Raw genomic sequence first — 16,142 nt, forward strand, 5'->3', positions numbered from 1 at the left:
CCGTCTTTATATACAGTGTATGGTCCCATCCTCATCAACGCAATATCTCAAGAAGTCTTTGGGGGAATCTCCCTAAATTTACCACAAACTTGGAGTGAAAGATGAAATGATTAGATTTTGGTGGCCAGAGGTCAAGGTCACTGCGGCCTGATCCATCTCATTCTCATGAAGATCTTGTGACCTCATAAAACACGACTTTGGCCATAACTCAAGAATTCTTTCCCTCATTATGACAAAAATATGTGATAAAGTGATGTCAGTTTATCTCCAAAAGGTCAAAGGTCAATTTCACTTTGACATTATAGTCTGCAAGAACACAGAGGGGGAGACATTTGGTTAGATACTGAATTGGTGACACTAATCTTAAGACTGTTGTCATTGTTTACTTTGCTGCATGATTTAAGATATGACATTTCCATGTTTTGGAATATTTAAGGTCTTCGCAGCAACATCCATATTTGAAGCATTGTCAAATGGCTATATGTGAGTCTGGATAGATATTGATGGAAACTGCAAGTGCAACTTGACTGGTTCTGTTTTTTGTATCTGGCTGCGGGTTGTTTGAGACGCATCCAGCGACAGCTTCATGTGTTTTACTCTCTTGCCTTGCCGCCATTACCGCCATGCCAGGTCACAGTGTTCATGATTTTGACTGAATGATGTTTACTTTTTGTTCATAAGGTTGCTCTAGTTAGTGGAACTAATGTTACATTTCACAATCACATCACAGTTAGTCGACTGAGTTATTTTATTCTGTGGGACAACCGCAGCCCACTAAGGTCAGCTAGCTAAGCAGTGTTAGCTGATGTTATTTGTTTCACTGTCAATTTTTCAAGTTTAAGTAGCTGAGAACTAAACAGGTCTTCCCAAACTCAAAGTAAAAAGTAACGTAAACATAGAAAAATATTTATTTATTTTTGTATGTATTTGAGCTGTAGAAGTTCTAGAATGACCGAAATAAACTAAACTAAATTAAGGTAACAAAATGAAAAATAAATGTAAGAGCAAAAAACTCTATACTTCTATACGCCATAGCAATCACAGAGATTTAATTACATCAGTATTGACTCACTTATTTCTGAACTGGTTAAACCATTCCACATCATCTGGGTCCATTACTAGAAAAATAAATATTTTACAAATTGCCATTATGAGATATGCATGAAATTAAATGTATGTTAAATTATAGTTGATTGTGCCTAATGATTTCCCACAATTCTTTGACAAGTATGATCATCAAAAAGGTATTAAATTGCCTTATTGTGATTTTTCTTAAAAAGTCTCTAAAGGTCTTAGATATAATCTGGTGAACTCCCTGTCAAAGTACATTTCAGTGTGTCAAACCTCATTTTAACGCTTTCACCCTCAAATGTACCAAACACCTCCCACCCAAAAACCCACACACACACATACACACACACAAACATTACCTACACCTCACCCACGTAACACCCACATACATATACACACACATCCACCCACACATCCATCCCTGCAGCACCTCACCTCCCCTGTTTTTGCTGTTCACCCTGTGTCTTTCATCTGATTATCATGTTATTCACTCTACATCAAATATAAGGGCGGCGACAGAGGTAACGGCAATTGAGTGATGGTTATAGCTAACATGGCCCAGTATGAAGGTGTTATGTCCTGTAGGATAAAAGCGCAAGGTGTTTATGATGCTGACGCGGCAAAGATGTTTGCACAGCAGCTCTAAACCCGCCCGGCTTCACGTAAACATGCAAAATTGCAGTTGAAATGAGTGAGGCGAGAGAATAAAGGTATAGAATTTAGCGTTGTGAAGTTGCAACACACCCAAACCTTACATTCAGAAACACACACTTTCCTCCAGGCAGGGGAGGGAGTCTTGGCTTCATGTTCACAAACGATAAAGCCCCCACAGCACATTCCACGCATAAGCACTCACCCGGATCGACATTGTCTTCTCCAAAGCTTTACTGTCTCACACTGTAAGTCAAGAAGTCCTCGGTCCCCAAAACACACACACCTGCCAATTACTAGCCCATCCATGTTAAGAATGTTCTCTTACAGATCCCAGGTCATTATGTTGTCAAGGCAGATGTCCCATCCTCTGTTACATGTTAAGCTTCTGAAGGGAGGGCAGGCTGTTTTTTGTGCATAAAGCCATGTATGTTTTCAACATGTTTGTCGACAAATGCTTGTGCACTTAGCTCCTTTTTCACTCATCAACAGCGAAGTGTGAAGTCTCGCAACCCCAAGGCAAAGTCGAATAGAGTTTATGTGCTTCATTCAAACACATGCACACACCCAAAGGTCTCTTATGGAAAGTTCACTCAGATTTTTTGCAGGAGTATGTCAGGAAAATCAAATAAATCAAATCTATTAACCCTTAGGGCCTGTTTGGCGCATTTTACGCGCCTTTCATTCTTCATTAGTTAGAGTTTTGTCTGCGTTCATGCATATGGCTTAAATTCTGGCAAATTGCGAATTTTTGTTAAATTTTGGAATTTCCAGTTTCGATCCTACAGAAAGTCTAAAATACACTGTGGAAACAAAACTTAAACATTCATACTGTTTGGCATTTTTACTATTTTCTACCTGATTACATCATTTTGACCATATTTGGTATGTGGAGAAAATACATGCTATTTCGAATAAATGCATGTAACAGTTAACATTTCAGCAAACACTGACATAGCCCAGGCTCTGATAATACTAAAAAAATCTACGTTGTATGTAGTATATAAATAATTGTTTATTAATTTATTTTCATCTAAAAACATAGTGGCATCATGAAAACAAACCTGGCATTCAAAGGGTTAAAAGTTTTTACAGCCTGATTTTGAAAAAGCGTATTTTGTGCACAGAACGGTATGAGTGTGTGTGTGTGGGTTAAAACTGTTTTTTAACAGGTTGATCTCTGAGAAATCAAACAGTCTGCAGTGGCGCATCTTGCTAAATATAAACAGTGGTGATGTTTTTGCAATATAGATAACATCATGCTCTCTCTTTGGTCACAGGTCGCACTTTTCCAACTCATCCATATTTCCAAGCACAGCTGGGAGCGGGACAGCTGTCTCTGTATAATTTACTGAAAGCCTACTCACTGCTGGACCCCGAGGTATCCTTAAATTCTTCCTTCAGTGTTCTTTCTTTCACTTTCTTTTTGGGCGTCTCCCTCCTCCTCTTTTAGTGGACTAAACTGACCTGTCAGCTGTCTTAAAGACTTAAGCTTTTTTCCCCTTCCTCATCTGTGCAGACGTGAAGTTTGTTATTGTTGTTACTGTAGGTGGGCTACTGCCAGGGCCTGTCCTTCATTGCGGGAGTGCTGCTGTTACACATGGGGGAAGAGGACGCCTTCAACATGCTCAAATTTCTGATGTATGACGTGGGGCTCCGCAAACAGTACAGGCCTGACATGATCATCCTGCAGGTAAAACACAAACACAGGATCTCTTTGTCCCACATGTACAGAGCACATTTACAGAATCTGCCTCTGTTCACACCCTTATCTAGATCACATGTCTCATAGACTAGCATATTAACCCTTCAAAACCTGGAGCATCATCACTTCTCTTGTGCTGCTATCAGGCACCTTTCGTAATATTTAAACTTTTGACCCCTGGGCAAATTGTCAAGAGTTTTTTTGTTAAACATGGTAAACAAGGGAGTGAAGAAACTGATGAGAAATGTTCCACAAATCACAATAAATTAGTAGATTTAGTAAATAGTTAAAAAAAAATAGCTTGGAAAAAAATACCTGGGGGAAAAAAAGAAAAAAGCTAAAGAAATTATATTTTTAAGAACTTTTTCCAGGCAATTTCTTTTTTTTTTCCTTCATTTTTTTATGTGTGTGTTGTTTTTTTATTAATTATTTTATTATTTATTAATTATTATTTTTCAGGTCTTTTGATGTGTAGTCAACATAATGATGTTGTTCAATCCAATGAGTAGTTACATTTTGAGCAGGTGCACGTAATGCTGCAGCTGTGTGCATATGCTCCAAAGCTCTGCTATGGACCGTTTCACTGATAATGCATTGCTATGCAACAGCTTGGGTCAATAACACCTTTATGAGCAACAAATCTAAAAAAAGCACAAAACTGTACACTCAACCACATGCTCCCAGTCAGATTAATAAAACAGTCTCTGGTGTGTTGTCATGTCAGATTCAGATGTACCAGTTGTCGCGGCTGCTCCACGACTACCACAGGGATCTTTACAGCCACCTGGAGCAGCAGGAGATCGGACCCAGCTTGTACGCCACACCCTGGTTCCTCACCGCCTTCGCCTCACACTTCCCCCTCGGCTTTGTGGCCAGAGTCTTCGGTAATCTTTGAGAGCTGAATATGTATCCGCGCTCTTAGACCACACTCTTGTTTTACTTTGTGGCTGCAGTATAGATGTAGGACTAATGAGATCTTGGATCCAGAATGATGAAGGAATGATGAAGGTGATTGTGGTGAACTGTGATTGAAGGACTTGGCAAAACATGAGGAAATAGACGGTGTAGAGAGCAAACTGCATACAGAGAAAGTTTGGCAATAGGGAAAAGAAGATGGGAGTGGCATTTTGTTGTTAAAGAATAAACTATTAAGTTTTATGATTCTTTGGAATCAAGTTTCCAAAAGGGAGTCACGTACACTCAGATACATGTGAGATAAAGTCTTTGTTTGTCAGGTACAGGCTGTTGTTTTCAAGTGACCTTTTATCATTTGTGTAAATACCATCACACCCACAGCCCGTGCTATACGTCTTTTCCTCTCCCTCATTCCTTCCTTACTGTTGTTTTCATGCTTAATTTCTTACACGGTGCTCAGTCACTGAACCAGACTCTCTGGCTCCTCATGCTCATTTGAGCATAACGCCGTGTATGTGTGAGTGAGTGTAAGTGTGTGTGCGTTACAGTGAGGCATCATCATAACGCTGTAAAGTCTTTGATATGATACAGTATGTTGGGCTCCACCACTCCCTTCCCATTCTTTAATCTGTGGTGTGATCTCATGCAATACTGCCTCACCCCTACCCCACCCTGATGCATTCAAAGCACGCACACAAATACACACACCTACTCCGTCTCTGACCTATATTTATGCTTGCTCAAAGCTTTTTATTGACGTCAAAGCATCCATCATTTAAAGAAAGAAACAGTGAAGTCACCAATCAACACAGTAGGCTGTGCTTTGATCATCTGTTATTATTTATTTTACTGTTACGTAATTTCAAACCAAAAAAAAGTCACGGCACGGTGTTTCCGACCAATTATTCCCCTTTCTTTTCTGTATACTTTTGACTCCTGTTTGTCTTCTTTCAGATATGTTGTTCCTGCAGGGATCAGAGGTCATCTTTAAGGTGGCCTTGAGCCTGCTGGGGAGCCACAAGCCGCTGATCCTACAGCACGAGAGCCTGGAGTCCATAGTGGACTTTATCAAGACCACGCTGCCCAACCTGGGCCTGGTGCAGATGGAGAAAACCATCAACCAGGTGAGAATAACAAACAGACCCTACAAGGAGTCAACAGATATAGGTTTTTCAATGGCCAGTGTGTAATGCAATATCTTCTTGTAGTTATTGTTTATTGCATCTGATAAAATACAACAATGTAATAATAAACAAAAAAATATGGATTCTGTTATTAATTATTATATTCTGTGAATAAAGTATTGAACACACAAGCTCAGTATTCACAAAAAAGGAACAAAATAATTATGAACCACAGGAGGTATGTTAGAAAATTAATTATAAAGCACAATTTGTTTGCCATTTTCACTAAAAATGGCATTCTATAAAAGGCCTATTTTGCTTCCATGTGCTCTGTTAAAGTATTTTTAGTGGACTATGTTGTTAGTAATACAAACTTTACAGTTCTTGTCTCCATTTCAAATGAAAGCAAAGCCCATGGTAATCATCAGGAAATTAGCACCAGCTTAATGTTGGTAAAATATGCAAATGGCTGCCAGATTTGCTTTATTTAATAGCTTAAAAAACAGTAGTAATCTGTTGAGTACTGGTAGATTTTGGAATCCGCTAGCCACAGTGGCAGGTCGACAAAAAGTTAATTTCCAACCCTGGTAAACATCCTTTGCTTGATCTGCTTGCTCAGTTAGATGCAGAGGGAAAAAGAGCATCGTTCCACACACAGCAGCCGCACTGACAGGCTGCATGCAGTTCATGCAAATGTGTCTGCAGACATCGCGTCTTTAAGCCGCCTCGTGAGTGCAGGCATTGATTATTTCGAAAAAGCATTTAATCGGCGGGTCGATTAATCAGTGGACCTCTAAGTCAATACCACTTTTAGTCACTGGACTTCCTAATAATAATATAATAAAAAGTTTTTATGGGCCTGATCCAGTGCTGCACGATTTGGTAAAAATGTGCAATTGTGATTTTACTGAACAATATTGCGATTTCGATTACGATAAAATAATAAATAAATGATATCATGAGTCTGCCTTCTTGGTTATAAAGGAAATGCAGAGAATAATAAAAGTTTTGAAGTGTGTATTTCTCAACTCAAAACATACAGATATTAAGTAGAATGAGAATAATACAAAACCTTACGTTTTTACAGTACTGATTCCAAAATAACTGAATATTTTCCCAAAAAAGTATTTTTTTTCATTAACTGGCTAAAGTTTTCTGTTTGACTTTGGCTGTAGGTGGACTTTCCACATCCAGACTATCCTTCTCCTTTTAATACGCAAATCGCAGCCTTTTATGCAGTTATGTAATCGCACAATTGCTATTGTGATTAGCGATTAAGAATGGTAGATTAATTGCGCAGCACTAGCTGATCTTATGTATTTTAATTTTGGGGATTGCAGTAAAGTGCTTGAATCACATCCCAGCCTGGGAAGGTTGATGATACTTCTGGGAAAGCAAGGAACGGTAATCTATCCATTGCTAAAAAATGAGTCTGACATTCCTTTTAAAAACTTCATATCGTCACCAAATCCCATAAAAATACCAAAACCAACAGTGTGTTAGTCTGCGTGTCACTGCCTTTCAGCTTCCCTTTCCTGTCTGTTACTCACACAACAGCCCATTAACTTCCACTGAGAACACAAATCCTTCAAAATAAATCATGAATATATACTGTAGTTTAATTTTGAAATAAAAACTTGGTAATTTTCCAAACAGCTGCACGTGCTGCTATACAAGAAACTGTGCAGAAAACAAAATCTAAATATGCGTTTCATAACAAGGTCTGATTTTACAGCTCACGGCAGTGATAAAGACAGCATATAATTGCTTACAGGCAAAACAAACAAAACAGAGAAGGATATTCTGCATGAGTGGCAGGTGCTACCAGTGTGAACCACACCCTCTCCTTCAGCGCTGATGAGGGCAGCTGATGGGTGGAGCGTCAGTGAGGTCATTTAACCTTAAATTCATGTGTCAGTGTTTGCGGTGACAATCAAGGAAACTACCGAATGTCAATAACACCAGGCACACGTGTTTAACGACTCCAAAAAGCAAACGATTACAGAAGTCTTCTTGTGTAATAATGTTTTTATGAGTCAGTTCAGTGGAAGCTGATGGCAAGATGGAACACTTACAAGTGAAGTTGCTTGTAATGTTGGTCAGTTTGCATGAGATGTGATGAGTCACATACATGTAGAGAGACGTTATCAAGGCACTCTATAGTTTAGAAAGTATGCATATACCATATCATTTGCATGCAATTGCAGAAGGGTGTTGAGTCATGCTCAAGCCTGCAGGTACTTTCCCTCAGGTGCCACTTATCAACGTCAGGTTGTCTGTATGTTGACTGTGGTGTGTCTCACAGTTTCACAAAAAAAAAAGAAAGAAACATGGTGTGTACTCACAGAATGTTTGGAGCCGCTTATGCAAAACTTATGCTGCAATAATACTGAGTGTGAATGTACAGGAAAACAACAATTTACTAAATTTGTGACATTCAAAGGAAACATCTCTTAGTCATTCCTATTAATAATAATAACTCACCAAGTTAGATTTCTGAAATCTGAGAACACTGTAGCATTACTATAAGAGACACAATCAGACAGATTTACAAGTTGTAAAGAAACCAACAGGTTAGTCAGAAAACAAAGGTGACTGCTTATCTTGCTACTTTATTATGACTGCCTGGGCCTCTGTACTTGCCATAACTGTGCTGTAAGGAAACATTTCTGGTGTGCTCATGCTGACTTTTATTTCCCAATAAAGTGGCTCAAATATTCTTCCTAAATCAATACAAAAAAAGATCTGATTTGTTTTATGAACAAACAATGTCCTTAAAAGGGATCTATTATGCTTTTTCAAATTTTCTGTCATATATACACAACATTACAAACTCAAATGATCATATTAAATGTGACACAAAGTTTCAAGTAATAAGATAAAGATATGTAAACCCTGTGAGCAAAAACTTTTTCTACTTTCTACTTTTCTACTTTTGCATCAAGATGATGTCAGCTCATGACAGATTTCTCTATATATATGGTCATCTGTTCCAGGTATGTTACTGCAAGTGTTTATACTATGTAGCCTACACTGCTACATATAACTACATGCTGATGTCAGGAAAACATGGAATCTTGTATTCAGATGTTGTTAATTTGTCCCCAATTTTGGATTGTACTTCTATCAGTCATTCCATGACTGATAAGTACACTGCTACATGTAGCTACATGCTTCCATCAGGAAAGCACCTTATCTTTATTGTTTATGTTGATTATCATCCCCCACCCGGCCCAAAATTTAGGATCAGATTTCTGCTTAAACATGTCAAAAATTCAAAACACTTTTAAGATCTGATTATAAAGAAAGGGTTTAAAATTGTACAGCAACCAATGCATTTCGGTCAAAAAACCAAAACCTGACAAAGACTTTTAGCCATGTTTGGATCAGCCCAAACTGCTTGTTTAGAGCTTGATTAATTGATTGATTGATAAGTCTTTACTTAGCTTTGTCACTGTCTTAGATCTCAACAAATACTTAAGTAAGTATTTAAATATATTGTAACTGCAGTTCGTTCACTATTTTTTATTTTATTTTAGTAGTTAGTTTAGAGGACATTTAAAAATATTGGGATAAACATCATGTATGGCGATACAGCCTTTAACTATCGTGATAATATTTTAAAGCCATATTGCCCAGCCCTAAACCCAAGTTGTGACTACTAAGTGGTTCAAGAATCTGTTACATAAGCAAAAAGGCTCATGTGTCATACGTAGGAAACAATGACTTGGTTATTGCTCGCTTTGATGATTAGTGGGCCAAAAGGATGTGTTAGACAAGGACACACAATCAGGAAGTGAAAAACAGGAAAACTAATCAAGTAAAATGAGGAGGAGGAAGAAGGCTACAAAGAGTCTAGATTTCTTGCACATCTTCGACTTAATCAGACAACATTTTTTGAATAGATTGTCTTCTTATATTAAGCTGCGAGGTATTTACTGAAGAGCGGCTTAAAGTTTGTTTTTTAAAACATGTCAGGTTGTCTCTTTAAAAAAATAAAAACAGGTGTAAAGTAATCCAGAAACATTTTAATAGTCGGGAATTTTCTTTCCAAAGGTGAGTTTTCTTGTCTATTTTTGTTGGTAAAGTTTCTGAGCTGAGGTTCCCTTAATCTACTATTTTTTTGCAATTTGCAGGACATTTCTTGCCAAGTTGCCAATTTTTTTCCCCCATGTTTTTAAAGAAATCATACCAAACGCTCAGCATTCAAAGATTTAAATACTTCAGAAAGCCATCTGAACCCAACACAAGAAAGTTGATGTTGATCCAGGATTCAAAGGGTTAATTTAAGAAGTATGAATGGCGGGATCTGGGTTGTTGCTGCACATTGTAAACACCACCTGTGTTCATCAGGTTTGTCAGATGGACGTGTCAAAGCAGCTCCAGGCCTACGAGGTGGAGTACCACGTCCTGCAGGATGAGCTGCTAGACACGCCCCCGACCCTTAACCAACACCAGAGAGCAGCGCAGCTGGAGCGGACCAATCAGAGCCTCCGACAGCAGAACCTCGACCTGCTTGAGGAGCTGCAGGTACACTCACAAACACAAATGAAAACAATGAACAAAACTCCCTGTGAACATCCAGTGCACATGACTAATGATCAATATCATTATATAGTGTATTTCTAACATATTATCTGAAGAAAGCATAAATCATGACAATATTCACAAAACTTATCAAAAGACAACAAGGATTTCATGACAAATAGTCAATGTGACATTATTTACAAAATAACATTTATCAGAAACATCAAGAAGCCTAGAATACTTATTTATTTACCATTTTCCCAATAAGGAAACTAACTGCTATCCAGAAGGCTACATTTCTTAAAAAGAATAAACCACCAGTCTTACAGTTGTCCCTTTGTCTCACAAAGTGGGAAGGGTGAGTGCCAGGGTTGATAACTATGATAATGATAATAATGTTGATAATTAGTCATGTGACTCATGAGTATTTATCGCACCTGTGAATACTCATGTAATTTTACTGAGCGAACCTGTGGAAGCTACAGCCGAAACGCGTCGTTCGTTTTGAATAAAGTCACAATAAAGTTCTTCAGTGTGCGGTGGTCAATTTTTTTTTCACAAATAAAAACAAGTTATTTTCTCTTTTGCTCTCATTTGATCCATCATGCTTTGCCTCAGGTGTCACACGCTCGAGTCTGCAGCCTGGAGGGCCGAGTAGAGGCTCTGGCCCAGTCGGAGAGCCGACTGAAGGAGCACGTCTCTGCATTGGAGGAGGAGAAGGAGCAGCTGGTGAGCACCGTCACACGCCTCCAGGACCTCCTCGCCACCCTCGGCATACACACCACCCCTGACGGACACACGCTCCCCCCACCCTCCGATAGACACAACATAACAGCTTCAGCAAAGGTGGAAGATGGAGAGGGGCTTGTGAACAGGACTGTGGACGCCCTTCCCCACCCTTTGGTGCTTCCAGAGGGATCTTAACCGCACCTAATAATTTTCCAAATGGTAAGGTCGAGCAGAGGAGGAGCCGTTTGTGGAGGGCCCAGGAGGAGAGGGTCGAGTAAAACTCCTTGCCTTGACCTTTATCCTCCAAAATGTTTTGATAAATAGAGGGAACACGGAGGTAGTTGGACCTAAAACAGAGAGGAGAAGAACTGCAAAAAACCCAAAAATGATAGAAATGAAAAATAAAGGATGGCAACCTTGAGTATTATCCCAAAACAAAAGAAAAATAAACATGCACTGTAAAAATAAATTTAATTTAACCTAAGCTGAATTTGAGAATACGAGTTGAGGTGATTTTATAATGATTCAACTTGTCTTCTCAAATTTAGTCAACAATTTAAGTCAAACCCAACACTAACTTTTTAAAGAGAAACAAATGGTTTATTTTGACTGTGTGTGATATGAACAACAATTCCCAAAGATAGCACTGTCCCACTGGGCCTCTACTGTAAAAAAAAAGAACAGTTACATTTGCACCTGTACATGTATGAATGTTTGTGTCTTTGAATGTCTGAGTGTCTTAACTCGCGTGTCGGATTCAACAAGGCTAACATAGCCAAAGAATGTCATTATTGTTATTATAAAAGAAGCTCGAACAAAGAATCAGATCCCAAAACATGGTATTTATAACACTTAACCACAAAAAATACAAAGATGTAATGTTTCCAAAGAGGAGAGAAGTGTGACAAGAAAGTAAGATGAAGGGACGGGTGAAGAAATTAACTTCATGACAAAGTGTTTTTTTCTACCATTTTACATTGAATATGACATAAGCTAAATGATGTCAGATCCAAGATGGCGGTGCTCATATTCAGAGGTCAAACTATTTTTGATTCCTCCTTTGTATTTCTGGTCTCGTTTCCTGATCCCGTGCGTTTTTAAAACTTCGGTTAGAGTCGCTCACAGGAAGAGTAACACAATAAATCCAGTCCATTTCACATCCTGTTTTTTCACCTTTGAATATGCGTCGATCCTTCTATGGAAAGGGAACGAGATGCAGTTTCAGCAGAAAATTGAAGCTGTGCCTTGTTAGTGAGGGGAAGCACAGACTGATTAATGAGTTTGCTTCAAAACACACTTCTGTCTGAAACTTCAAATAGATAAAACCTCTGCTGTTGAGACAATCTGTCAGCTACGAGTCTTTTACTGTATCCAACACACTGAATTCAAGCCGAGCTGCAGCTTTGGTTTGAGTGAATGTGTGTGTGCACTTCATTGATAGCAACAAATCTGATTTACACTGTAAAAATATTTTGCTTTTACTCCATACTCCTCTTGCACATTTTTTTTTGTTTTATTGATTATTATTCTGTTCTTTAAAATACATTTCATATCCTTTCAGCACGTCTCAAGTGAGTTCTCTTTGTGTGTGTGTGTGTGTGTGTGTGTGTGTGTGTGTGTGTGTGTGTGTGTGTGTGTGTGTGTGTGTGTGTGTGTGTGTGTGTGTGTGTGTTTACGGGGCCCACAGTGCAGACTCACGTGTGTCAGGTCAGGTGTCAGACTGTTGAAGTTGGTGTAGATTGTAGCTCCTGTCTAAACACGCCACTCACTTTGAATGCTATGGGCTTGGTAGAAGGTTTCAGTCATATGGGAAATATACCATACACAATATTTAGGACACAGACATGCATTTGTTTCCAGGAACTCCTCCTGAGGTTTAAAGAAAAAAAGGCATGTCTGGGCAAGCTGTGGCTCTGTTAGTATGCATGTATGAGTGTGTACACAACGGAAAAACGCAAAAACAGCAAAGCCTCAACCAAAAGAAAAGTAAAAAAAAGACACAATAAATCAGAATGTGGAATGATGAGAATTTTGACCTCTTTGGTTTGTGCATTACAAACTTAAAACAGTAAAAAAAAAATTAAAAAAAAAGACACTGATCATGAATTATTGACATGACACTGCGCTGCTAAATGCCATGGTTCTTCAAGGTGATGGTGTCTTTTTGTTTTGTTATGCGAAAGACTGCATTTCCTCAAAGTCCAGCCCGCAGAAACAGGATTGAACAATTACTCAAGTCTCCCAGCGAGAGCTTTTTCTCCTCACATTCCTAAACCTGTGTGAGGACCTCTGAGTGCAGCCATTAATCAACCAGCTGGTCAGGGTGAAGCCCATGATTTATCAGGATGTTTTTGTGTGAGTGCATGATCATCACTACCAAAAACAACAACCATTTTATATGGTTAAGTGCGCTGTTAAAATATGATAAAGCACTGAACTGGTTGCACAAAGACAGAATTTCTACACAGTTGATGTAACATTAACTTTTTTTTTTTTTTTTTCAAATGTGACACAAACATCCAATTTGGCTCATCAATGAATGACTGGATTATTTTGGTCATAGGTCAAAGATCAAGGTTACTGTGAACTGGTCTTTCTCATTATTGTGAATATCTTGTGTGATATATAAAGAACATCTTGATTGAACTGATTCAAATTTGGCACAAATTTTCACTGGGACTCAACAATGAACTGATTTAGATTCTGATGGTAAAAGGTCAAGGTCACCGCAACCTTGCATCAGTGTCATTCTCTTAAACACAATATCACAAGAGCACTTGGAGGGAATTTCTTCAAATTTTGCACAGATGATTAGAATTTGTGGTCGAAGGTCAAAGGTCACTGTGGGTTAAGGATAGTCCCAGGCTGAGAGTTGGTCCTGGGCTAACTTGGCCCATTTTCCAATACATGTTGTTAATCTAAGACCAGAGCTGTACCATTTGCACTGCGCTTTTACCAGCCCTGGGTTACAAGTCATTTGCAACACATAACTAACATCAACTTTATAAAATTCTATTGGTTGCTCAGCCCCGTTTCACACTGGCAACTTTTAGTCCCAGTTTAGGTCCAGGTCCAGTTTTCACCCTGCAAACTTGAAGCTAACCCTGCTCCAGGGAAGGGCCAGTAAACTCTAAGTTTAAGTCAATGTTAGCCCACTTGTGTGTCAGGAATGTGCCAGTGTGAGCGCTGCCTCTGAAGCAGGAGCTACAGGAGCTGTTAGCCTGGGGCTGAAAGCAGTATGAAAATTTGTCTGGTTCTCATTTGCAGAACATTAGACTTTTTTTCTTTTCAGCATGAACACAGAACGGACAGCTTGTGGACAGACTGAACTTGACAACAAGTGTATCGGATTAGAATTGCTGACTCCATCTTTAATGCAGGTGACCCTAACAAAAAATGATCAAATATGTGCACAATCCTACTGTGAATCTTTCATGGAAATTTAAGGAAAAACAAAACTTTCTTAAGATTTTTCCTTGTTTGTCTTCAGGACCTATCTTACATCTGTTTGCAACTCATACTAATGTTTTTAGGTGTGAGTCCTTTTCCTCTGTGTGTACAGTGTGCATTGCATTGTGGGACAAGTGGCAGTCACAATAAATTAAAGGCAAAAATTATTTTAAAAAACATGTATGCTGGCTACTGACTCCTTGTTAGCTTCAGAAATGCTGCACTGCAAATGACCTTTGACCTGCCCTGTGGATAAGGGCAGGACTTTCCCTACAGGGATCAACAAAAGAAACATATTATGAGCTGTACACCATAATTAATACCGTCAGTGAACTCTTGTAGCGATCATTCTGCTTTAAAGTCTCAAGTCTTGATCCAAACAAAACACTCCAGCTGAATGGAGATTTCCACGAAGCGGCAACAAAGGGAGTCAGATTATTCTCACAGCACCGAGAAGCCGCACACGCCCTGCTGTAGGCCACTAATGACAGCGATCAGCGGGTAAACTGCATGAGTGCTTGATTCGCGGCCACACCCAGCACATCACCATCACCTGCCTCACCAGGGCTCGATGCAGCTAATCTGTGATGATCTCTCGGATTTTTTTAAACTCCATAACCCCCTCTTTGACCGAGCAGACATGCCCATCTCGTGTATGTGCCTGTGTTAAAGGCTCAGTTATTATGCAGTGTTGTAAGATTTTGTATATGTGTTTGTGTGTGTGCACCTGCAGTGTTGCAGGTTGAAAAGGGCACAAACATATTGTCTATTCAGGAGGGACGGCTTCTTGCGTGACTGCGGTTGAGACTCGGCCTCACAGGACAGATTTTCTTAATTCTCTGGTTGAATGAGCCGAGATGGAACGGGATCAGCCGCCGTCTAGAGTGCCGCCTACGCTGTGTGTAAACACAGTGCATGTGTGCAGCGTGTGTGTCTGGTGTGTTTATGTGTGTCCCTCTCTGCCAGGCCGAACAGACTGCCAGAGGTTGTGCCGCTGCCCGGAGTTTTGTTTTATTTGACTTGGCATCTATTTACCCTTCTTCACTCCACCTCAGGCCTGCCCCGCCCCGCCCTGCCCAACACACAGCTCCACCACATGCAATGTGTCCTCCTACAACCACGAGCCAGCGCACTCTGAGTCAGCCCGAGAGACGGGTTTTAAACCCTGGGATGTGATAATTATATATTGATTATAAATAAGTACTTTGATGGCAACATATGTTTGTGATATCAGAGATTATGAAACTCTGTTTTATTCTGGTAGAAACCAGTGAGGGTGCCCTAGCGATGATGTTTCTCTCTAGGCCAATGCAGAAGCAAATATCGCCCTGATTCCCTCAAAAAGCCCATGGGATTTTTCCACGTTAATTGACACGCTGTCCCTGTGCTTTTAAAACTGATGCTGGGGGGAACCTGGCGCAACATATTTTGAGGTTTAGGACCACTGACTGAGGGTCGGTATTTGACAAGTTGGGAGAAAGTGAGAAAGTGTTGAAAAACATGGAATGGACGTGTTTACAAGGTTAAAAACTTAATTTTCTCTGGAGAGGGGGGGTCTTACTACAGCTCATTCTGTGGGGCACATGAACATCTGTGCTAAATAATTGTTATAATGTTATAAATGTTATAGAATTGTAATTGTTATAGCAATTCATATGTATTCATATGTACAGTCTGTATCCACTCAATCCAGTCATTTCACTCAAAATCACCAAAGTGAAGCTCATGGTGGTGCCAAAGGAAAATCTCAGGGGATCACCTAAGTTAGGGTGGTTCATCCTCAAGAGACCATGAATGGCTTCACTAATCTTAATTGTAACTCATCCTGCAGTTGTTTGGATTTTTCAGCACGGACCAAAGAGGTGGGTGGACTAGCAGGGTGTGTCTATCAGCCCACCTTTACACACCAATAAATATCTTCTTTCATCCTTTTATGTGGCGTATAAAGTCATCCAGGTGGATGTAATCAT

The 16,142-nt window shown here is 39.5% G+C and overlaps 1 protein-coding gene across 5 annotated transcripts in view; it reads left to right on the forward strand.

Annotated features, from left to right (window-relative positions):
- tbc1d1 (TBC1 (tre-2/USP6, BUB2, cdc16) domain family, member 1) overlaps positions 1-12,282 on the forward strand; it is a 71,844-nt gene extending 59,562 nt beyond the window's left edge. For all 5 annotated transcript variants that reach the window (XM_088075385.1, XM_042484948.2, XM_088075386.1 and 2 more), the window contains 6 exons: positions 3,003-3,103; positions 3,272-3,415; positions 4,152-4,311; positions 5,297-5,466; positions 9,820-9,996; positions 10,612-12,282. In XM_088075385.1, coding sequence (XP_087931511.1) covers positions 3,003-3,103; positions 3,272-3,415; positions 4,152-4,311; positions 5,297-5,466; positions 9,820-9,996; positions 10,612-10,917 — 1,058 coding nt within the window. In that variant the 3' untranslated portion in view covers positions 10,918-12,282. The remainder of the gene's footprint in view (positions 1-3,002; positions 3,104-3,271; positions 3,416-4,151; positions 4,312-5,296; positions 5,467-9,819; positions 9,997-10,611) is intronic.
- Positions 12,283-16,142: the final 3,860 nt, after the last annotated feature.

This window comes from Plectropomus leopardus, chromosome 3 (genome assembly GCF_026936395.1).
Source record: "Plectropomus leopardus strain MGB_pleo_1.0 chromosome 3, ASM2693639v1, whole genome shotgun sequence".
Classification (NCBI taxonomy): Eukaryota; Metazoa; Chordata; class Actinopteri; order Perciformes; family Serranidae; genus Plectropomus; species Plectropomus leopardus.